Consider the following 24983-nt stretch of genomic DNA (forward strand, 5'->3'; position numbering starts at 1 on the left):
AATAAATTGCCTAGGGAGGTGGGAATCTCATCCATGGAGATATTTAAGAGTAGGTTAGATAAATGTCTATCAGGGATGGTCTAGACAGTATTTGGTCCTGCCATGAGGGCAGGGGACTGGACTCGATGACCTCTCGAGGTCCCTTCCAGTCCTAGAGTCTATGAACTCACAACCCTGAGTTTAGCAGGCCAATACTCAAACCACTGAGCTATCCCTCCCCTTAGCACATTATTGGTTCTACCAGAAACATATCAATACCTAACAGTAATAAACTACAATGGGGACAGCCAATTATGGTGAAAGTCAACATGTAGAGGTGACAATGGAATCTGTCTCGAAGTCTCTGCCACAGGAGTGTCAGATGGCCTAGAAATGGCTGCTGAGTGATGTCTGCATTGTTTGTATCGAGACGAGCTGCCGAGCAGAAAATCGTTTAGTGATGTATTCTGGTGGGAGAACGACGTGTTGGGAAACTTATGTGCTGACATATCTGGTGGAACGGAGGCACAGATATTGTTCAAAAAGGGAGTCTCTCCCCAGCCACTAAGAGTATATTGACTCATCCTGCGGCAGCCCACGGCAGCAAGCCTCTAAGCCCAGGTCGACAGACTTGGGCAGGTGCTACGGTGCTAGACAGCACTTTTAAGTTGCAGCTCGGACTGGAGTTCAGCCTCTGAAACCCGCCCTCTGCCGAGGCTGCAGAGCCCCAAGTGGTAGTCAGAGCTGCAACATCTCTATGGCTCAGTGGCATGAGCCCTACAAGCCAAGTCTGTCAACCTGGGCTCTCAGGCTCGCTTCCGTGGGCTGTGTAAATGTACCCTTTGTACAACGGGGCCCTGACGTTGTTCTTTAAAGAGGAGGTGCCCATCTTTCCACATAAGGGTGCTGGGAATGGCCCCAAACCCCAGCTCTGGTGTTACCTGAGATGACTGGGGGTGAAGAACTTGCATTGGACAGGCAGATCAGATGGTTCTCTTGGATCATTGCATATAGACCGTGGGCTGGGTTCAAGGGAAGGTGTAAGAGCAGATGTGGAAGACGTTGTGGTTTACTAGGTGGGGACGAGGGGTCAGATGTCTCAGTCTCCCACTGGGGAAAAGGCATGAAGTGGATAAGGCCCCAGATCACCAGCATACCCAGAGTGAGCCACACAAGAGGGAGAGATAAGACGTAACCAGCCATACAGTAGTACTCACAAACTGTGACTTATCCGCTGTGGGGACCTCGGTAACGGACATGAAGTCTTCTTCAGGCAGATGCTCCATCTCCTCTAGAGCTGACCCGGAGTACAGGACCGCGTCCTTCACAAAGATGCTGACTGCTCTCAGCATGAAGGAGACAAACAGGTGCATGTGGATGTAGTTCCTTGTGCAGTGCAAACGCCTGGAATTGGGAAAGAGAGACACAGGATTGGAAGTTGAACTGGGCCTATTCAAGCTCAGCTGTGCTTCCTACTTACATCGTGGGGACAGTGCTGATACCCCATCACACCTCTTCTCTCAGGAATGCTGTGCCCCTGCAGTGACTCAAAGCTAAGCCACAGTCCCATTCCAGCGCAAATTCACCCCTTGCATAATCCTGGGGATTGGTCAGATGCTGAACAAAAGTCACAGAGGCAACTGACCTTGCAATCAGGTGGGCTACGGTGCCCCCGCAAGACTAAAGTATGGGGGATGGGTTTAAAGGTCCCTGAGATGTCACACTCAATTATACACCCTGCAGGTAAGATGTAAAATTAGGCCCAAGAGAATTGTGGTCATTTGTGGCACAGGGTTGTTTGTCCCTGTGTAAATAATTACATCTTATCTGGCTAGATTCCGTCTTCAGCTTCAATTAGATATAATATTCTAGTTCCCTTCCTGTTGTGTAGTGTTGCTGGGCATGGTTAAACTGCTGCTGAGCTCCATACCAAAGCTGGCTGCATTGCAGTGACAGTGATCTCTGAATACAGATTGTAAAGCACTTTGGGATCCATTATACTGCAGAAGTGTAAAAAGTGATCTTGCTTGTTTAGCTAGCGCTGAGAGCACCTCTGAGTTTATATCCTTTGAAATCCCCAGCTCCAGTGATATGAAAGAATCTAAGTCTGTTCTCAAGATTATGGGTTTTAATGGGGGCAAGGGTGCCTTGAGACAATAGCAATTACTATTCCTTGGTATTTTCCTCTATTTAAAGCCTCTAGGCCCACCATGATACACAGAGTGCTAAATGGATTTGTACAGGGCTGAGTAAGAGCAGGATTTGTTCCTGAGACTGAAATTTAATTAATGAATCTCTGGATGATATGTGAGCCAGAATAGAATCCAGCGCACTCCTGTGGCATGGTGTAGGCTCTCCAGGGCAAAGAGATATCAACAGGAGAGCTGGTTGGAAAATGGATTTTCTGCCCAGTGAAAAAACCTGAGATTTTGAAAACAAAAAAATCATCCCCCATTAGGACAAAATGCCAAAATTTCAACAACTATAATTGCTAAATCAGACTATGAAACATATTGTTCTGGGACAATCAGCCATTTTATTTTTATCTTTTGAAATGATTGAAAAATACCAATTTTAACACCAAACAGAGTAAATTTTGAAACTCAAAGTGGTGCTTTTTTCAATTTTTTTGTTCTGAACACGTCAAAGTGGGAGGTCTGATGTTTTCAAATGGTTTTTCCCCCTCAATTTTTTTTTCAAAAGGAAATGTCGAAATCGATACAATTTTGCGAGAAAATTTGGTTTCATCGAAACAGCGTTTTCCAGCAGAAATCTTGTTTCAGTCCAAACAGTCTGACCAGCTCTAAGAAATAGTAGGAAAAAAGTGTATTTTTGCTCCCTATAGCAAGTCAACCTATCTCTGGGTGACTAGAGAGAACATTTCTACTGAGCAAGAGGAAGCTACCTTAACACGGTCACTTCTCTGAGCACAACCACTCTACCAACGATCAACAGAAGGAAGGAGCATGAGTGAGTGCAAGACCTGAGCTTAATCAGAATTTCCATTCAATGGGCCAAAGTTACAGCATTAAATGTTTTAACAAGCTCTCCAGGTCTCCAGTAAGAAACAGGAGATGCATGGCCGTGCAGAGGCTGCACCCTGCGTCTCCGAATAGCTCATGTTAACTTCACCACCGTCCCAAAGCAATGTGAGCTTGTCGCGTTGCACTGGCCTGTGTGCACGTCTGAGCTATGCATATGGGGCTCCCTTTGTTGTCTAGGCTAATAAAACGGCCCCTCCTTTAGTTTCCCAGAGAGCGGACTTTGTGTTTTTAGAGTCAAAGGTCCCATATGCAATTCCCAGTACTGCACAGTGGTGGTTTAGCACAGGTTAGTTCTGTGCTGCCTGGGAGAGTGTCTGCAGCCACATCATTGTGGTTGGCATGGAAAGGTTACTCCCACCACTGCTGCCTGACACGGCCTGTCATGATCACAGCCCACTAAGCATCAGTGACAGCCCAAGGGGTGGCCCAGAATCAGAACTCGGGATTTCTGAGTTCCCTGCCCAGCGCCAGCTCTGGGTGCAGGTTACAGCAGTCTGTTGGCTGCTCTAAATTACACCAGCTGGCTGTGGTCCTCAAAGGTTGGGGATGGTACAGTTTGCTTGCCCAGGTGAGGTTGCAGGAAGATGGACCAATTTCAGGGGCAGGTAAGGCTAGTGGCCACTTCTAAGGAGTGCTGGACTGCTGTGCCACTCAGCTTGATTTAATTATTAGTTTTTGCTCTGCTGTGATTGGTCAGTTTTGGTCCAATAATTAGCCAGCCACTTTTTTTCACTCCACCCCAAGAGTACCGAAAACATTTTCCATTCTGGCCAGCAAAATGGCTATGGCCTCTCCTGGCAGGGACAAGGTGTAGGATCCAGCTCTGGTGGCTCTATGCCTCCCACGCTGGGAGAATCCCCACCTTGGCGCTTAGAGTCTATTTCTGCTTCCTGTGCACCACAAGGGGACCAGAGAATCAGCGCCATTGTGTCCATGTGCTCCATTCAGCTTGTATCCCTTTCACAGACAGAGGCATTAGGTTTTGAGCTCTGTCTGCCTGCTGTGATTACGTCAGGATTTTGCGGGGAGGGGGGGTTCTAACCAACCCCAAGAGGTTTGTTTGAACGGCACCACACACAACCCAACCAGCAAATATTAAAACAGTCCCTGTGTCTGATAGATGAAACACACACAAAAAAGGAGGAGATTTGTTATTGACAAAAACCCAAGTCTCCTCCATTCCACTCCGGGCGACCTGTGTGATTAAACTGATACCCCCCCAAAAGGAAAAACAGAGCTGCCTACCTGAAGTATCCCAGGATAAGGACAGCAACTGTCAGGGATCCCAGAGAGATGGAGTATCCAACAGTATAAATCAAATAGAGACGATAAAAGACCTCCTGCAGCACAAATAGTGGAGGGGAAAAACAGTACTAAATTAGAATGAATTCTGCTTTATTGTAACCCAACCATGCTAGCAGCATAAAAACTCAGGCTCTTGTGTCTGCTGAGAACAGAAACACAAAGGTCAAAGAAGCAATGGGTGCTTTATGGGAATAGGATATCAGGTGGTCTTCTGAGCACATGGACAGCATGCAAAGTGCTTCACCTATTTCCTAAAGTTAGTGTGAATTTTGCAGGAGAGTCATGATTTATGTGGGTGTGTCAAATTGGACTTATGCAGCATCTTTCATCCCCAAAGATCCCAAAGTGGATTGAAAACTGTTGGCCAAATCCTGACTTCCTTTGCTGGCCCCTACTCAGGCAAAACTCTCATTGATTTCATTATGATTTTTGCCTGACTAAGGACGTGTAGGATTTAGCCCACAGGATATGCAACCAGCTCTGGGGTGGTGGGCATCAGCACATAACACAAAGATGCACGGAGGAGAAATTTGGCTAAGAGAAAGCACCTGTTCTTCCGGAAGTGCCTAAGGATCATTATTGTCCATGCAAGACTTTGGTTTGCAAAGTCTCATCAGAAAGGCCTCCCCGCTTTAGTCTGCATGGATCTCTAGAGCTCAATCTTGTATGAAGGGTACAGACTAGATATTTAAGAGGTCTTTTTCACCTCTAACGTCTAAGTCACAGCTTCAAGGAAACTTCTCTTGCAGGGAGTCAGCCGGGGGCCTATCTCCATTCTCCCAAGGAAGGAACATATCTGTTGCAGGTTTGAATATCAGCTTTAGCAAGGTGAAAACATCTACCAACATGAGAGATCATCATTTTGTCTTCTGAACAGAGAAATAAACTCAGGAAGAAACCAACCAATTCAGCATCTTTCTTCCTCCTCCCTCCCCCGGCCCCGGAGTTTCATTAACATTAGTAATGCTGGGCTCAGAATGACAGTTCTGATTTTGATCTGGGGCTAGAAATGCCACACTAGAATGCTAACCTCAAGCCCTATTACATCAGAATACCCAGCCCTGGGAACATGTCCTTGTGGTTTCCTCTGGCGGAGCACCAGGCTTACCACTGTTCTTTTTTCGTTTTTCAAGCAGTGGCTGCAGGAGGCAAATGATAGAAGCAGACTGCACATTTTGAAAGAGAAGGCTCCATACAGGGCCTAACTTGCTTCTTCCCCAATGAAGCTGGGTATCCTGGCTGTGCTGAAACATGTGCTTGCATCCACCACAAAGGCTTGTGCTCCAAGACAGGATCATGGTGGTGAAGAATTACTACACCAAGCAGGCGGATCAAAATCCTTTCTCCTTCCCCATTCAGAATTTTAAGTGGAAACACCCACATCCCCATCAAACAATGGCTGCATTGTAGCAGTGCTGAGTATGCTACCAAAAGGGACCTTCTGATGGGCCAGTAGACATTCTAAAGCACATGGTAAATGTTTCTGTTTAAGCACGTGGGGCCCTCCTTTGAAATGATGGTGACACAAAGGTGCCGAACACACATGCACGCATGCATGTGCACACACACACACGTACAATGACACACACACACACACACACACATGTGCATGCATAAACATGTGCACACACTTGCAAGCATAGGAAAAAAAATGAAGCTCAGGTAACACAGAGGCATCATGGGAAAACAGATTGCTAGGCTCACAGACATGTAGGAAGAGACCTGTTGGATCATGGGAACTGTTCCCTTGCTGGCAGAATACAGTCCCCTGACTGAGTGCTGAACTGTGGTGGTGGGAGGCAGGAATACACTGCTCCAGAGGCAGTTCTCAGAACCACCCTCACTGATTTAAGCCAGACGCTCCCTGGACACTGCTCAGAGCAGCCTATGAAAGGGCACAGTGCACTTGGGGAGAGGCTGGTGCGTCCTCATCCTTTGCTCCTCCCCATCCCATCACTAGCTTGCCGCAGTCCTTGTGTTCAGGGAGTGCAAGGACTGGTGTTCCTGTAACGGGGACAGACTTTGAGGCCCCCTGCACTCTCCTATTCACAGCCTAGCCCAAGTCCCAGTTCAGTTTGCTACCCACTAGGCCATCCTTCCCCTCTGTACAATACACCAGGCTCTTTCCCTGGTGCTCGCTTTATCTGACTCTGAACACACCGTTAAAAGATCAGCTTAGCGTCGCTAACCCCAGCCACCTGACACTCACGAGTCGTGTCCCTCCAAATCACGAGAGTGGTTTAAAAGAATCACCGGGGTTTTAAAAATAATAAACGTGAGGTTCTGTTTGGTTGCCTCCTGGTTTGCACCTTTGTGTTTTCAAGCTCTTCTCCATAATCATCACGGCAACAAACTTAGCCTTTTTCCAAAATAAAAGCCAAGACTCTCACCTAATCACCTGACTCCAGGAGCTGGAGCTTTCAGAAAAGCCTCAGATATTGCAATCAAACAGCAATGGTCTGGGAAAGGCCAGTTCTCAAGGATGGTAGATCACAGCCCAGGCTCAAGAAGCAGTGGCTCGCATTGTGGCATTTGTTCTGGGATTTATTTGGCCATGAAAACAGTTTCACATCCATGGTTATGTTCTTGCACCCCGGGCTGTGCCATGTTTGTCTTCACAAAACAAACATTGCTCTCCTCCCTCGCCTAAGAGCTGGGTGGTGATGGGGGGATGGAGATTGGGTGGGTAGGGGAAACATCATGTCCCCCCGGGCCACACTAGTGCGCTTGTTTCAAATGAAACTCTGCCTTGGCCACACCTAATTAGCACACTGCTGTGGGCACGGCCAAAGCAAGCCTGCCTCAGCCAGGGCCCGCATGAAGAGGCGATTGGGTACCTTGACATCACCCAGACGACTGTTTTCCAAGGTGGAATAGCAAATTCTGGAGGGTATTTGGACGTGTATTCAAATGGAGCAGATTCCAGGCTGCTGGCTCTGATGGGCTCCTGTCCACTTCCCCCAGCAGCAACGCATCCTGCTGTGTGTTATCCCAGGAGGAGAAGATGTGGAATTGTGACATGCCCTGGTCCCATCTCTATCTGCCTCCCGCCACTGCCTCCACTGGCTTCTGCCAATGCCTGATCTTCTTTCCAGCAAGCGTGCCCTAATGTAGCCTTGTACCTGGGCTCTGTCCTCTGGCAAGAGAGGATGGGCATGGTTCTACCCATGAGATCTTCCCTTCACTTGGCTGTGCCAGGCATGACTGTATCTTTGGGACATCCTCCCAGGAGAAAGTCAGGGCTCTTTCCCTGGTGCCAGCTGACACTGCTCCTCCTTGAGCCAGCAGAAAGGCTTCCAGTCTGGGCTCTGCCTCTCCTGCCCGGCCTGGGAGCCATTCCTTCTGCAGCAGTCTCCTACCATCCAGCACCAAGCCACACTGGTGCAGCCAGTGCCAAAGCCACGGGCATGTCTCTCCTCTTGCAGGAGGTAACCTACATGAGCCCAATGCCTGGGCAGTGCACGGGGATAGGTGGATCAAGGCTCTGCCCACCTGGAGTAGCTGCTTTGCCGAGGCCGCTTTCCCTACCACCCCGCGACCCACCACGTGGGAGTCTGAGGATGTCTCACATTGCTTTATGCGCCTGTATGGTGCATAACACCTGTCACAATGAAGAGACACCAAGCAACTAAACATCACCACTCATTGTGCCCTGTCTTCCAATGGAACACCAAGAGTAGGATATGGAGCATCTGGTACGGGATAGACGGGAGGATATTTTCAGACATGACTAGTGATCCAGCAGGTCTCCATGTTTAGGATGCCCAACTGCAGTTGCTGTGAAGAGGCCTGATTCTCAAAAGGAAGGTGCTCAGTCTTTCTGAAGCAGGCCCCTTCGAGGTGCCTCAGTCCAGGGCCCTACAATCACAAGTCGCTGGTGTGAATTTAGGCCAGGTTCATCTTATATCCGCATGTGAGATATTCAGCTCTAGGAGCCCAGAGGCTGAGGAATGATTCCACCTGGCCATGCCCTTAGACAGCTCTCCAAGGGGTTGGTCAAGAAGAGGAAATGGATCCGACGCTCTTTAAGGAGTTGTGTAAGACGGAATGGTTATTATAAAGGGTGAGTTTAATAACAGTTTCCTGGCCCATATATCTACAGACTCAGTTAAAGTTGCTGATTCAGATGTCGTTAATTACATGCTTAAAACTAGTGAGGACAGCATTTGACTGCCACAAATGCCACCCATGCCAGTGAAATGCTCTTAGCCATTTTTTTAATATTAAAAAAAAAAAGACACTTAATTGGCCCTGGGGGACATTTTCAAACAGCAGCTAATTGCCCAACTCCCACGGACAGTCCATGGGAGTCAGGAACTGCCTCTCTCCCGCACAGTCCTGAGACCCCTCATGGCCCATGGATTTGGATAGGAGTTGTGCATACTTGGCACCTCCCATATCAGACCATCTGCTACATAGGGATTTAGGAACCAGTCCCTCAGTTTGGTATAAAGTAGTGTAACTCCACTGCTTTCCATGAAGCTACACTGATTGACATTAAGCTAGGGATCTGGCCCCCCAAGTGTCTGATTTTAGATGCCTAAGTTTGAACATTTTGGCCCCTTGCGTGTGAGTCCCCTGATCTGTCAAAGGGGGAGACAGTCCCTTTTTGCAGGGGTAAGGCTTAATTCACTAGCATTCGTTAAGTACTTTGAGATGCTCAGATGAAACTTTAGTATACAAATAGCAGTGATAAAATCAGTCACATGGGCTATTAAGGTTCCATTTATACATGCTTAATAAATAATAATAGTGCATAAGAACAGCCATACTGGGTCAGACCAATGGACCACCTAGCCCAGTATCCTGTCTTCTGACAGTGACCACTGTCAGATGCTTCAGAGGCAATTTATCAAGTGATCCTCTGTGGTCCAGTCCCAGCATCCAGCAGTCAGAGATTTAGGGACACCCAAAGCATAAGGCTGTGTTCCTGACCATCTTGGCTAATAGCCATAGATGGACCTGTCCTCCATTAACTTATCTAATTCTTTTTTGAACTCAGTTATACTTTTGGCCTTCACAACATCCCCATACAGCTCTTTCCCTCCATAGATCGCAAAGCACTTTGCAAAGACAGTCAGTATCATCATCCCCATTTTACAGTTGAGCAAACTGAGGCCTGGAGCGGGGAAGTGACTTGTCCAGGGTCACCCAGCAGGCCAGTGACAGAACTGGGACTAGAACCCAGGTCTCCTGAGTCCCACTGTCTATCCACTGGGCCACACTGCCTCGCCCGTGACCAACAGATGTTCTCAGCATGTTCTAGACACAAGAGGTGTGTGTTATAGATCATCAGCACAACAGTAGATGGCACTATGGTGGCCATAGACATGTTTTGAGCTGTTGGACTGAACTGATTAACCATTTATTAAAACATCTATTCATTATGTATTAACCGTATACAACCAGCACTGGAATATAAAGTGTGGCTGTGAAATCTGTAACGCCTATGTATTAGTACCTGGAGTTCAGCCACTTTGTAGGCCATACAAATCATGCCATTGTCGAGAAGATACCAAGAAGCTCCAAAGCTCTGGGCTGGAAAACAACTTTGCTTTAAACAATGCGGTTTGGATAAAGCAGCCCTGGCACGCTGTCTGCTTTTCCCATCGTGCCTGGCATGGGACTCCGATTTCCTTGGGAGCAGAGAAGCCACCACATTATAAAGAAGCGGCCATGGATGAAGACAGGGTTGGTTGGATTATGGTTATGCCCTCTGATGGGCCATGTTGCTGGGATGGTGTTTCCAGGCAGAACTGAACCTATGATGCTGGTCCACACTGTTTCCCTTCCCCATGGCTTCAGGGTTTTTTTAGGGAGGATTTGTCTTTCCTAAACAAGCTGGTCCTGGGATTAACAGCGTTTGCAGAGGAGGGAATCTGTCGGGACACAAGGCTCGTTGGCGTTTGGTTACTGGGTGGAAGATCCCTGCGTTGCTGTCAACAGGCCCACATTTGAAAGCGATCATGTGCCAAGCGCCATCGTTACCCACCCAGGTGAAACTGAAAGTGATCATGTGCTACCTACTGCTGCCACCCCACTGGGCGAAAGTGAATGTGCCTGTCTCCAAGGCGATACTGACGTGCACCGGGGCGAACACATCAGTGCTGGACTTGCTAGCGTGAAAGGGAAAGTGCCCATATCCAAGGTGCTACGGACGGGCACCAGCATGGAAGTGAGAGTACCCCAGGTAGGACCACCACCCAGGGTCAAGTGAAAGCATCCGACATGCTAGCCACACACATCCTGACATAAGGTTGCGGGACCTCAGAGGTGGGTCTGTCTCGCCATTAACAATGAAACAAACAAATTGCACCAGACAGAGCACAAGTTCTCTGACCACACAGGGTGCCTCGAGGGACTGGCGCCAGCTGGGCTATGAATCTGACTCCCCAAGTTCCTTGAAACACCAGATGGAAAGTAAACGAAATGGAGCTGTATGGCCTGGGTCCTCAGGCTGGAAGCCAGCGATTTCTCAGCCCGTTGGGCTGGAGTTAGCAGGCTGCCTGTGACTAGAGACACACAGATCCTGAGTTCAGCTCCTGTGCGGCTCCTTTATGGCCACCAGCTGGATGAAGGGCAGGGTTATCTCAGCTCTTAAAGACAGAGCATTAGCATAAAGAGACACAAGCTCACTGAGCCGGGGCAGCTCCAGCACAGCTCTGGAGGGCTCCCTGAAATCCCTTTGGACCTCCATGATCATGCCACTAGGACACTTCTTTAAGAAGCTTCCTCCTCTCACTTGCCAAACTCCTGAGAACAACATCTTCCCGGAGCCAACTCAAAGAGGAAAGACAGCAACACATTCTTACTTCGGGGCGGTCTGTGTCGCCATTTTCTAGGCATCCTTCTGGCAGGGTAGCTGACTTGGGCTCACTCTGGGAGTTGGCTGCACTTCCCATATGGTTGGGGATCTCCTGGATGGGTGTCCTCGCTGTGGTTGATTCCAGCCGCTTCCTGCTCGAGATAATCTCTCTCCCCACAGCTCACTGCAGTTTCCTCCTTTTTAAAGGTCTCCTCCCTACCACACGGGATTGATAGGACTGGAGAGGTGGGGCAAGCCCAGCACACAAGGCCTCTCTGGTACCTTCTGCAGCGACATGGGGTCTACACGCTCCATCACGGATCTGCCCTCTCCCAAGAGATCTGTCCTCATCCTGAGTTAGCCGCTTCCGGCACATTAGTGGAGCATGCAGGGAAACTTTATCTGCAGAGAGTGGCAGCCTACTACCTGATCTGCAGCTAAACAGAAGGCATCAGTCTCCGGGCTGTCAATCCAGCGCCTTTCACCAGCACTCAGATTCCCCTTTGAAACAACGGTGAAGCAACTGCTTCACTGGGCAGTTAGGAGCTGTTAATCCTCCTGGCATTGATTGTTCTAGCATGCTTTGCTAATTTCAAAAAAATCAGGTCCTTCGCTGCTTTAAGCGAAATAATCCTATTTGTATCATCCAGAGCAAGGGAAAGAGACGCAAACCTTCTCCACCCCCCTCTGTATGCTGTTTTTGTCCGCCATATAATTACCCCGCGGTACCTTAATTAGAACACAGAGAACCTAAACAAATACCTATCTATAGAGAGAGAGACAGAGAGGTTTTTCCAACACTTTCTAGTGTTTGGTTCCCATTGGCTCCGTTTGTCCATCTGTCTCACTCTAAATCTCCCAACAACCTCGGCGGATGATTGCTGGTTAAGTGCAGCTGTTACCGATGACACAAAAATGCTCTTCTCCCAGTGGGAAAAAAATAATAATAGAAAAACACGACTCTTTTTGTAGAGATGACGAGTCTGTCTTGGCAGAATCCATCTGCGTGACCTCTATATTTAGAGAACCAGACGAAGGAGGCTTTACTATTACCAGTTCTGTAGACTCAATGGAGGGTGTGAAAGACTGGAGGGCTATATTGCCATTGTGACATTCTGTACCTTGGGGGAGCACCCTGTAACCCCCATGTTTCTCATTTATATATAATTGTGATCTTGCATATAAAATAGGCAGTGTAAGGTATCAGGGGAAAGGTTATGATCTGCTGAAAGTCATTTCTCTATCCATATATGTGTATCATTAATACATATGAAGTTATGAGAATTGTGTAGTATGGCTGTCACTAGAACATGCTGTAAGTTGGGAGAATCAGCCAGATATTAGCTCCCCAGAGGCAACAGCAAGGACAGTAACCAGTGCCAGGGTGGGATGTCAAACAACCCATCGACAGCCATTGTCCAGCAAGGGAGCTACAATGCGAAGACTCCCCTGCATGAGGCCACACCAGGGGAATTGCCCAACCTTGTCTGGAGACTCAGCAATGCCCCCCAGACATGCCTGGATGTGTATTCCCCAAGCACATGGGATTGAGGGTATAAAACAGAACACAAGGGCCCCATGCTTGGCCTTTTGCCTGCCCCGAACCAAGCCGCAAGCAACAAGGACACTGAGAAGACTTAAGCAGAGGAGACTGGCCCAGATTTCAAGGGTGAAATTGTGTACTATGTACTCCATTATCCAGTGAAATGAGAAAAACTGCTTAATCTAGATGTTGCCCAGTCTAATAGGGTTGAGAGTTTAGACTGCATGCTTATATTTTCTTTTCTTTTGGAAACTAACTCTGACTTTTTGCCTATCACTTATAATCACTTAAAATCTGTCTTTTGTACTCAATAAATTGAACTGTTTATCTTTACCAGTGAGTTTTCTTGAAGGGTTTGGTAATCTGCTCGGGTCTGCAAAGGCTGGTGTATGTCCACTTTCCACTGAGGATGTGGCGAACCAATTAATAAATTTGCACCGACCATCTTAAGCAGTGCAAGACGGTATATTCCTGTGGTCCAAGGCTGGGAACTGGGGGGATTTGGCTCCTGTGCGATTCATGAGGGGCTCTGTGAGCATTCATGCAATCGAGCTGGGTGTGGGGCTCCATATGTGGTTGTGCTGAGTGATCACAGCGCCCAGAGGGGTTTGCTGCTGGTAACTAGCAAGGCATTGTGAGAGACAGCGCAGGCTGGAGAGAGTTCAGGGGCACAGAGGTCCCACAGTCCCAGGCTGCACCCTGGGGAATCCTGTCACAGCAGCTTTATAATCGCCACCCTCCACCAGCAGAGAAAAAGAATAATATAATTTTTTGTTTGTAGTGTTGTTGTAGGCATGCTGGTCCCAGGATACGAGAGAGACCAGGTGGGTGAGGTAATAGCTTTTACTGGACCAACTTCTGTGGGTGAAAGAGGCCAGCTTTCGAGCTACCCAGAGAAGTGATCTGAAGAAGAGCTCTGTGTAAGCTTGAGAGTTTGTCTCTACCACCCCACATGGAACCCATACAGGGTATCATTAAACAGTTATAACCCATACTCAACGGGGACCACATCCTGAAAGAGATCTGTTCCAATCCGCCTCTTCTGGCCTTCAAACAGTCTCCCAACCTCATCATCAGAAGCAAGCTCCCACAGACCAGAACTCACCAACTCAAAGCAGCACCAGATCCTGCCAGAACAACAGACACAAAAGCTGCAGCCATACTTCCATGGTCAATAGCCCCTAAACAGACCTTTAAAACTGCCTGGGTGCTACACACGCTTATCACAACATGTGCTGTACCTCAGCCAGTGGGCTAAATGCCCCAATAACAACTGTGCGGGTGAAACCAGACCATCATTACACTCTCAAATGAACTCACACAGAAAAATGATCAAAGGCAAAAACTGTCTCACCCGTGGGCAAACGCTTTTCACAAAACAATCTCTCCTCATATGAACACTCTCCATCCTCGTCCTCAAAGAAAACCTGCACAGCACCTTCAAAAGATGAGCCTGGAGCTTAACTTCAAGCCTTTGCTAGACACTAAAAATCATGGTCTTGAAAAAGACACTGGATTTATGGTTTATTAGAACAGCCTGTAACTCACTGGCCCCCCCTTTTTTTGTCCTCTGACTGCAGAGGAGTTTGAACACATTACCCACTTATGCCAAACAATCTGTTCCACCTTGCGTGAGACTCTGACCTGCAGAAGAGAGCTGCATAGCTCACAAGCTGGACTCTTTCCACCAACAGAAGCTGGGCTAATAGAAGTTATTACCTCACCCTTGTTTCTCTGCAAGAGGCAGACTTTGAAATGACAGACCCAGCTAGCCAGGCGATCCTGAACTGTCCCTTTCTTCTGATCCATGCAGAGTGACCAACTTTGCTCATTAGGCAGAGCCACACTACCTCCAGGTCAACCCCACCTCCATATGCTCAGGATGTGAAATCAATAGGAAGACAAAGATGGGTTGTATACATAGACTGGGCCATTTGGGTGCTAAAGCTTGTCCGAGGCCTTTCTCATTATTCTCTGATACTTTGGCATTAAAATCTACCAGTGCAATAAAAGACCATTTACAAAATACACAGCTGTGCTTCACCCAAGGGAAGCACCACATGACAGAGGCCACTGCCTGGAAACTGTAGAAACTTCACGCATATGGATGGTAAAGCCACTTCCCCATATCTGCTCACAGCGTGCCTGTTCTAAGCTGCGTACTCAAAGCCCTGACTCTGTGAGGAGGAAAGGAAAGTGCCTGTACTATTGAGAGAAAGGAGGCATAATATCTATACCCTGGGCCTCTTCCCAAGGCTATGCTAACAGAGGGGAAGGCTGGCCCTGTGGTTAGCATGGTCACATAGGCATTAGCAGATGCAAGTTCAATTCTCTGCCCTGCTACTAACTTGCTGTGTGATTTTGGACTGATTTCTTTGTGCCTCAGTTCCCACCCCCACAAAACAGGGAGAACGGCACCTGCCTACCTTATAGGAGTAGCATGAGGTACATTAAAGATTGTGAGGCGTTCAAATACTATGGTAACCTGGGGTGGGCCCACCATATGTGCCTTAATTAGATGATCCAGTTCTCTCTTTATTCTGGTGAGGTCATGCAGTCTATTTCCCTGCCAGCGCAGGATTGTTCCATAAAATATAGTACATCCTCCTGCCTATTTTCGAATGCACAGGAGAAGGGAGAAGTCACTCCTAATACCAGTGATAGCAAGCACCTGAGAGAGAAAAGGGAGGAGGCTACATACATCTTGCAGATTTCTTCTGCATAACATCTCTAACATTTCGCTTGCACAAAGCGATCACTCCATATCTGACCTGTCAGTCCCAGTCCTCAAAGGAAACCTGCACAACACTTTCCAAAGACCAGCTTGGGAGCTTAAATTGATCACTTTGCTAGACACTAAAAATCCTGGAAGAACTGAGACACTGGATTTCTGGCTTATTACAAGGATCTGTAACCCACTGCCCACCTCTTTTTGGCCTATGACCACAGAGGTGTAAACAGGTCACTCTACCTCGAACGGTCCCTTACAATACATGCTAACTACTGATGACACCTTGCATTTTGCTGTGATGCTGGGAGCTCCTTTCCCAGACCTGCAGAGCTCTGTGGCTCAAAAGCTCAGAAGCTGATTGCTGCAACATCCTTCCCTCTGGTCATGACAAACACCCTGCTCAGATCCAATCAGAATCCTGCTACAAAGATCGTTCTGGTAGCCCGTGGCTTTGACCAAGTCAGCCTTCTCTTGGCATCCCTCCACTGCCTCCCCTTCTCTATAGCATCAACTGCCTGTCTTCAGGCCCCTTGAACCCAGTCTGAACCAAGCTATGCAATTTGCTCCAGGATGGAGTACTTCTCTGGAGTTGCTTACCTGTCCAAGGACCTGCCATAATTACCCCCCACTGATTTTAGTTTCTGGGGAAAGCTGGTAACCCTCCTCTGATTTCAGAGCAATTCACCAATTTGTCCAGGTCGTTTTGACTTCTAATCCTGTCCTCCCAAGTGCCTGCAACCTCTCCCAGCTGGGTGTCACCTGCAAATTTTATGAGCATACTCTCCATTCCATTATCCAAGTCATTCATGAAAATTTTGAGCAGTATCCAGCACTGATCCCTGTAAGGGGGACCCTGACAATGGGTGGTGATGGTCTCCACTAGCATGGAATGAGCCACTCCCCCCAACAAAAAAAAGTTGTGGTTATCAGTTCTTAACTTCTTCAGAAATTCCACATAGTGCCCTCCAGATTTCCCGACCCTGGCTCTCTGTGAAAATGGATCAGGCCACTTTGAGGAGTTCATGACAAATATTTGTCTTGAAGAACACGCCACCTCCGCCCCCCTGAGGTGAAGCAATTTCCCACTGAAACAAATGGGAAAGATTTGATTGGGACCTGCAAACATTGGGAATCTTTCCAGCATCAGGAAGCAACCTGCAGGGCGCTGCTTGTTTAAGAATAGAAGGCTCTGTTGGCTAGTTCTGATCAGATCCCCCCGTTCCCAGTCTGCATACAAGCATGGCATACCATCTCCCTGGTTTCATTGGTGAGGAACTTGGCGCATTCGCTGTAATTTGCCCAGGTGCGGTTGTTGCCTGGCACCAGCTCCCAGCTCCCATTCACGTCACACCGCCGATAGGCATGGCCTAACGAAAGGAACGAGAAAACAGATGACATGAATCTTAGCGGATTGCAGTACTGGAAGAACAGAAGAAGTATCTTTCCCGATGCTTCAACCACAGATTCACACTTGCCCTTATAACTCAGTTACCCATAATCAGCCTGCCCTTATCTGCTCTCTCTGCTGCTTGTCATGGAGCTGTGGGGGAACAGGGGGTTGTTTCAGATCAGCTTAGCGCAGGGAATCTCCCCTCGCCACTGAACTTCAAAAACCAGCCATTTGTTCTACACAGAAACTCTCAAATTTAAAGAGGCACTCATCAAACAGTGTAGGTCAAAATACGGGGTTTAAAAAAAGAAAGATAGAAAAATGGTTTTCAAAATCCAATAGCATGGAAACATTTGGATGATTGTTAAAAAAAAGTCATTGAAAAGCAATAGGCTTGTTCAAGTGGATCTTTCTACATCTCTAGCCCTTATCACTGTACAATCTTAGTGCCTTCCAATTAGGAATAGAGTTTTTTTTCTTTGTTGCTCCCCTGCTACCAAGAGGGAAGACAGATACAGCGCAGAGTAAGTGATTTACCCAATGTCAGCCAGAGTGCCTGTGGCAAATCCAGGAATAAAACCCAGTGCCCCAGTCCAGTGCTTCATCCACTAGACCATCGTTCTTCCCCTTCCACGTATCACAAGGGGGCCTTTAAGTGGATGTGCAGAAAAACCTCCCTGGCAGCTGCAGTTCTGGCATAAGATTCTGCACTGGCCCAGCTCCCAGTTTCGCCCACAGTGGGCATGTGGGAGGGTTGTGGATGTAGTCTACTACACGGTGGTTAGTCTCTGCTTCCTGGGAGCCCTGGGAAGCATGCATAAGTTAGAGCAGCCTTGAGGCTGCTCTTATTCACACCAGGGACCAAGCAGATTCCTGCATAGCCCAGAATGGGGGGAGCACAAAAATGGTTTTACCCATCAACTCCGGTCCTGTGCTCAGCTCAAGTACAGAGCAACTGAGAAACAGGCCCAAGGATTTTTTGTTTTTTAAAAAAATTAGACACCGTATAGCCAAACTGTGGTCTCGGCTCCACCACTGTGGTAGCTTTGTAATGCAGAATGAGACCGGTGCAGCCACACCAATGTCACAGGGTCACTGACCTCAGGAGCCAGAGTGGAGCCGTCATCGGTGACGACAGTTGGAATTTTCTGTAATACTTTTACGCTTCATCTGTAGGATCCCGCACCCAACCGCGTTGCGCCACTACTTTTGGGGATGGGGTGAGAATTAATTCTGTCCTTGCAACAGCGGCTATCAAGGCAAAGTGTCTGAGCCACTAAGGCTGACGGGGCTGGAATCAACATAGACTCTACCCTGTCAAGAGGAACCTTAATAACTGAAGATGAACTCCTAGAGCCAGTTGCTTCTCCCCACTTCCCTGCCTGGAAGCAGAACAAAAAGCCCCAAGCTGGAGAACAAGGATTTGAAGGTGTTGGGTGCCTGTGACAAGAACAGGTTCTCTCAACACAGGGGCTCTCACCCCAGACTCAGAGCCGAAATGGATTCTGCAGCAGTTTGGCTTGGCGGAGCTCTGGCTTTAGACTCCGCCTTCACCTGTGCTTCTCGATGCTCACCTAAGTGCTTCCAGATGCTGTAGTCCAGGGGGCTGTGAAAATCTGCAAACACTGACATGCATTGATCCCCAAAAGGGGTAGAAAGTCCCTAACGGGGAGTCTGCTCTGATGCTGAGACTCCAGAATTTCTGGACCCTGAAGGCCTAGTCTAGGCGGTGTTGAGGCCATCTGGCCTACCCTTATGGCAAAATGAGACTCCCTGGGGGGCTGGGGCACTAAAGGGTGACTCCCAGGATACTGTTTAAGGGCCGGGGGGTAAACCCAGGACACCATTCAAGAAGGGAAAGGTTCCCCAGGCCAAGGCCCGGCTCTCTAGTCCTCGGCTACAACCCTCCCTGCTGCAGGCCAAAAGGTTCCCATGGTGTTTGGAAAGAAGCTTTATTACCTTTGTGGTTGAAGTCATAGATGTACTCAGGACACGGCATGGCCACCACTTTGCCCGGCATGCCTTCGGGCCAGCACCCAATGCCGTCCCACTCGGGCAGACAGAAACCATCTGCGGGAGAGAAGCGAAAACAAGAGAAGTCACTGAGCCTGCAGCATTCCGCGGCTTGCACCGACATAGCATCCTCAGAACTGTAGTGTGCCAGCTGCCTCCTGGATATACACTGCCTGGAGAAGGCCTTGTCCCAGCTAGAATTAACTTCAGGGCACAAATCAGTGCTTTTGGCCCAACCTGGTGTTAGGGGAACATGCTGTGTGCAGGTAGTTAATAAAGAGAGCGCCTTCTATTGGCAGATAAGAATAAGCCGCCTGGTCAAGAACAGCAGTTCTCAACCTGTGGCCCAGTTAGCAGTCAATTGTGGCCCAGCTGTGTGCTAAAACAATTCAAAATTTGCTGCTCTGGTCTGGCAGGGGTGGCTGAGGGGGAGACAGCATCTTGCAGCCTGCATGAGTGCTCCTGCCAGCAGGGGGCTGGTGAGTGACGCAGGGAGTGGGAGAGTGGGTAGATTTTTCGCGGGGGGCTCTGGGCAGTAAGGAAGTGGGGGCGCTGGGAGCTGGAGTTTTGCTGGGGTGCTGCAGCATCCCCAGGTTTTAGGAAGGGCTTCACTCTTGGGGTCAGGTTCGGCTGCTGGCTGCCCAGCCCTGTGCAAGGTCGGGGGGGTCCTGCAGTCCAGCTGCCCAGCCCCACGGGGGGAGAGGGGAGGAGTCCCGCTGCCCAGCCCCTCACAGCAGGTTTGGGGTCCAGGGTCTGGCCCCGCTGCAGGTTCCTGGTCCAGCTGCCCAGTCCCACACGGTGGGTCTGGGTCCCACCTGCCTGGCCCAGTGTCCAGGGCTCTGCTCCTGGCTCTGCTCTGAGCAGGGGCGCTGGGCATAGTGGACTCTGGGGAAGCTTAGGAGGGGGGCGCTGTGGTTCTCAACCTGCGGCCCACAATGATAAACAGATTGAGAACCACTAGTCAAGAAGTTAGTAGGTTCGATTAAGCTGCTGTTGTTATGCTCAGCAATTGGCTTCTAGTGTGCAGCTCCTGACACCTGGCAGCAGCGGTGGAGTAGATACAACCTATCCTGCTTTTGATTCTTTTCAAAGGGACATGGTCCGGATAAAAGGGCTGCTGTCCAGGTGTTCTCTGTGGGGATTCCCATGACTTTGGAAGCCACTTCCCATGTTGGTCTGAAATAGTCCTTCAGGGCGTGGTGGGCAGTTCGCCTTGTCACCCAGGCATTTGAAAATGGGACAGGGAAAGAGATTATAAAGGGTGGGGAATCTAGCAGTGAGAAAGGGGCACCGAACCTCTCAGGTGCTGCGTTTAGACACAGTAACTCCAACTAGCTCCAATGCACCAGCCGCTGGTGGTAAGTTACACTGAGTTATAACGCTGCCTCGTAAATACGTGTGAGCATTACTTTGGTTGTAACATTCAGGGCAACTAGAGCATATAGACAGGTGCCTTGTTCTAGCATTCATAGCAATCCAGAGGAATAGTATGTGTACCAAAAATGCTTTGGGGAGTTGCTTACATCTGTCTGCTGGTACCAGTTTCCTCAGCTTTTCTAAAAACAGGCGGCTGGATTAGTGTTCCTTTCAGCCAGCCCCACTCCCAGTTACGTCAGCAGGAGTTTGATATTAATGAGGAAAGATCGGGTCCAATTTTTGGAAGAAACTAAATTTCATCTCCCTCACACTCCCTAATCTACAGCTGAAGTCTGTCATTCTGCAGCCAGCATAAAGGGTTCAGAGGCCATCTATACAGATGGAGTAGGGGTAGTTAAAAATAGGGGGGCGAAGTAACACTCTTCCCTCCACCCCCTTTCTTCTTGGAATTTATTTTGAAAATTCAATTCTGAATATTCTTCTCAATGTTCAGCCTATTTTTTTTATTTTGAAATTTATCAAAACTTGAAACAATCTGACCCACTCTAATGGTGAGAAGACCAGGAGGACCTGTGGCACCTTAGAGACTAACATTTATTATCCAGAGCTTCAGTAGCAAGGGTTGGAAAAGAACAGCACGACACAGCTCCCGCCACAGTTCTGGAAGGGCTCTGGGCCCAGATCTTCAAAGGTATTTCAGTGCCTCGATACCTTTGAGGATATGGACCGCAAATCCTCATGCTCCAGGGCAGAAACCAAACTATAGGCCAACGGGGGTCAGGAAACAACTTTGCTTGGCGGCAGGTGATCACAGAACTGCTTACTGCTGGGTTCTTACACCTTCCTCCAAAGTAGCTGGAACGGACCACTGCCAGAGACAGGACACATGACTAGGTGGACAACTGGTCAGCTCTGGTATAGCACTGTCTATGCTCTTTTGTTTCTAATCACCTGTTGGTACAAGCAACACCTGATGAAGCCAGCTGCTGTCCATGCTCAGAACTGGCCAGCCTATGCTCTGATGAGTGGGACAGCCATGGTAATTGACGTAGGCTATAGCTATACTGCAGAGCTTGCACCAAAGCATCTGCACTGCTGGAGTGATGCTAGCGCAGATGCCCGAAGCTGATGGGAGAGCGCTTTCTCATCAACGTACTTACTCCAGCCCCCAAGAGCGGCAGTAACTATGTCGTCAGGGGAAGGGCTCCCCTGACCTCACACTGTCCACACCGACACTTAGGTCGGTGTAATTTACATCACTCAGGGGGGTGACTTATTTTCACCCCTAAGTGACATCGCTTGTGCTGCCTTAAGATGAGGTGTATACACAGCTCTGGTTTTCAGCATTCCCTTGAAAGTAGGGGTAAAAACCCTTCAGAATCTCCTAGTCTATCCACAATTGGCTTGCAGCAGTATATGGGATGTAAGGACTCAATCCTGCAAAGTGCTGAGCTCTCCGCACCAGTCCAACAAAGTGCTTAAATACGCGCTTAATTTGAAGTACCTGAGTAGTCCCATTCAGTTCCGTGGGATTACGTTCATGCTTAGAATTAAGCACTTGCTTAAATACTTTGCTGGGTTGGACCAGCTGGGCCAGACTGCTCAGAATCTTTCAGGATCATGCCCCAAGAACCCATCTGAAAGGAAAACAAATGCAGACAGACGCATACAGATGGGCCCCGCTCTGTTTTAATTTCAGAGTTGCAGGAGACAGCTTTCCCCTCCTTAGCAATTACTGCACAGCAGCCTGATACTCCCAGCAGAGCTAGATTCTCAGTGTCTGCTTGTAAAGGCACTCTACAGCGATAAAAACAGAATGGAATACAGCACATTCTTCTCATCTGTGATAGCATTCCATTATTAAAGACACAACAAATGTTCCAGGCTCACAGAGATGATGTGCTTCCATTAACATCAAAGCTAGGCCATCAACAGTCTTTCAGTCATTCAAGTAATTTATTTTTTCTAATGCATATACTTTTGTATGATTAAAGAACAACTCAGGATTCCTTAAAAAAAGTATCCTAGATAATTTTCTCTCCTTTGGGTTTAGGGATGACAGCGCATGATTCAATACGCTGGTAATTTAGGCCATACAATGACACCCAATTTAACTATTGATTTCTTATCTTTAATTTAGTGCTGATGAAAGATGGCAGATTGGCAGCAATAGGAAACTGCATTCCATTGGGCCAAGTTAAAGAGAGAATGGGTGTATATACCCAATTTCCATTAGTCTGCCTAGGCTTGGCAGAATTAGCTTTTTATCAGTACATGTTGATTACACTGTACACACACAAATCAACCAATTTTTTTTCCCATCACCAATAACTGAAACGTACAGATAGGCAAAGTAAGAAAAATCCTGCTCATTGACGTTTGGTGGAAGGAGATTTACTTTGCATATTTTGACATGTGATATTGACCATTTGTGCTGTACCGGTCATAAAGTGTTCACGTTTTTGACTCTCAACGTCTTCAGTCATTAAATAATGATTGTGTCTGCCCCCCTTTAATATCCCAAAACTGTGAAAATTGAAATGGATAAAAAGAGGAAAAAACAGCTGAAAACACCATCTGTGAAAATTGAAATTTAAAAGAGTTTAAAAATGCTTTGCAATAAACAAAGAAATTATTCACTGAAATGATAAAAAAAATATAAATCAAATTCTAATCAGCCTCGTTGTACTGCACTTTCTCTTCTAACATTGGTCTTCAGTGGTAGCCCCTCACTTTGTGCATGGAAGGGAAATTGATGCTTCCGAACTAGCGAAGTATGCAATTATTTCCTAGCTAGTGTGTTCAACAGAAATGCTGGAGACTGATAAGGCTAACGGACAGCAATCAGACTATCAAACTAGGAGTCAGGACTCCTGGGTTCTGTTGCCTCTGACCTGCTGCAATTTTTAATTAAGTCACTGAGAAACCAAGGCCCAGATGCAACAAAATGTATTTAGGGTCCGAATGCCCATTGGTTCCAGTGGACATTAGGGGTCTAAATATCTGGGGATCTGGGCCCAAACGAGCTGCCACTGAAATCAATTAAAAGATTCCTGCTGACTTTCATGGAAGCTGGATCACACCCTAACTAGTTCTATGCCTCAGTTTGTCCATCTGTAACATGGATACAATAATACTTCGGCCTGCACTGAGGTTTGGTGTTTATAAAGCCATGTTTCTGAAGGGATTTGAGACTTTTGAACAAACAGTACTAAATAGTGCAAAGTATTTTCATCGTCTTTAGAAGCATCTGTCAAAACTAATGAAAAGTTGAATTAAATTATTCCTCTACCCTTATTGACAACAGGAAGTGCCTGAATACACCCAGGAAATATTTTTTAAAACAGAAACATCAAACATGCCTGACTTGAGTAACTGCATGATGTTATTATCAGACCCTTTGCCTTACCTGTCCCCATTAGACTTTTGTTAGTTTAATACCCACGTCCGTCTCAGGTGACATTTAGGAACAGTTTCTGACCCTCACTAAAATGTTTGTTTTATTGTGGTTTTGTTGTGCAGATGAAACATGCTATGTAAGAGCCAGGTATTATTAATTATTATAGTTGTTGTTGTTTTGTAAAGCAATTCACAGAAGAGCTGGTTAAAAAAATGGATGAAAAAAATTCACAAAATGTTTCAAAAGTTGTTTTCATTTTGCAGGGTTCAAAAGGAACCGTTTCTTTTGTTTGTTTTTGGGTTTTTTTTACCACCTTCTCTCCCCCCAGCATTTGATTTGTTTATCATTTTAATTTTTTTTGTTTTCCTTCCCCCTTCTTCCCTCCTCTTTTACCAGTCATTTAATAAAATGATTTTAAAAAAGACAGAAAAGAGAGAGAATAAATTGAAAAATGATAAATAACAAACATTGAAAAACATAAAAAATCGTAAGCCGACACTTTTTCATGACAAGTTTTTTAAAAGACCATTTCTCAGCTGGAGAATTTTTCATTAAAAAGTTTCAACCACCTGCTTTCAGGCATTGCAAAAACTAAATGCTACTTTTCCTAAAATATCTCAATTTTCTGATCCACTGCAGAATACTGAATACAGATAACCAGAGGGGATCAGCTTTATTGTAACTGACCAGGTAAAAGCTTATGAGGATTTTTCTTTTCAACAAAGAGAATGAACATTTAGGACTAAAACAAGCTGCTTGCATCACTCTGAGCAGCAGTGTAGACAGAGGTAAGAATATATTTGAGTATATATACGTGCATGCATGTTATGTTAGTGTCAGAGGGCCTGAAAGAAGCTTTTCCCGGAATAAACAGGACGCAATTAAAATGTAACTCACAACAAACAGTATAACTTCCAGAGAAAACAAGAATAAATATGCAGGGTATATATGTTATACATGTAACCCACACACGTCCTGGGTGTGGTGCTCTGTCCCATGTACTGGCACCAGGACCACTTTGGCCTGGTCTACACTGGGCATGGGGGGGATCGACCTAAGATATGCAACTTCAGCTACGAGAATAGAGTAGCTGAAGTCGACGTATCTTAGTTTGACTTACCTCGCGTCCTCACGGCGCGGGATCGATTGCCGCGGAGTTCAGCAGTCGATGGAAGAGCGATCAGGGATTGATTTATCGCATCAACACTACACGCGATAAATCGATCCCCGATAGATCGATTGCTACCTACCGATGCGGCGGGTAGTGTAGACGTATCCTTAGAGATTAATGAATCAACTACAGCCTTAGCTAGCTACCAGATGGCTCATGCAGTAGCAACTCATGCCCTAAGCTCCTAAATGCCATGGTTCAATCCTGCCTGCCAATCACCAGAGT

The 24983-nt window shown here is 47.3% G+C and overlaps 1 protein-coding gene across 1 annotated transcript in view; it reads right to left on the reverse strand.

Annotated features, from left to right (window-relative positions):
* PTH1R (parathyroid hormone 1 receptor) overlaps positions 1 to 24983 on the reverse strand; it is a 166835-nt gene that overhangs the window by 28646 nt on the left and 113206 nt on the right. The window contains exons 3-6 of the mRNA XM_032782892.2: positions 18757 to 18867; positions 16656 to 16774; positions 4269 to 4363; positions 1197 to 1383 (exon numbers count right to left, since the gene is read on the reverse strand). Of these exons, the coding sequence (XP_032638783.1) occupies positions 1197 to 1383; positions 4269 to 4363; positions 16656 to 16774; positions 18757 to 18867 (512 nt within the window). The remainder of the gene's footprint in view (positions 1 to 1196; positions 1384 to 4268; positions 4364 to 16655; positions 16775 to 18756; positions 18868 to 24983) is intronic.

Source organism: Chelonoidis abingdonii, chromosome 2, assembly GCF_003597395.2.
Source record: "Chelonoidis abingdonii isolate Lonesome George chromosome 2, CheloAbing_2.0, whole genome shotgun sequence".
NCBI classification, from domain to species: Eukaryota; Metazoa; Chordata; order Testudines; family Testudinidae; genus Chelonoidis; species Chelonoidis abingdonii.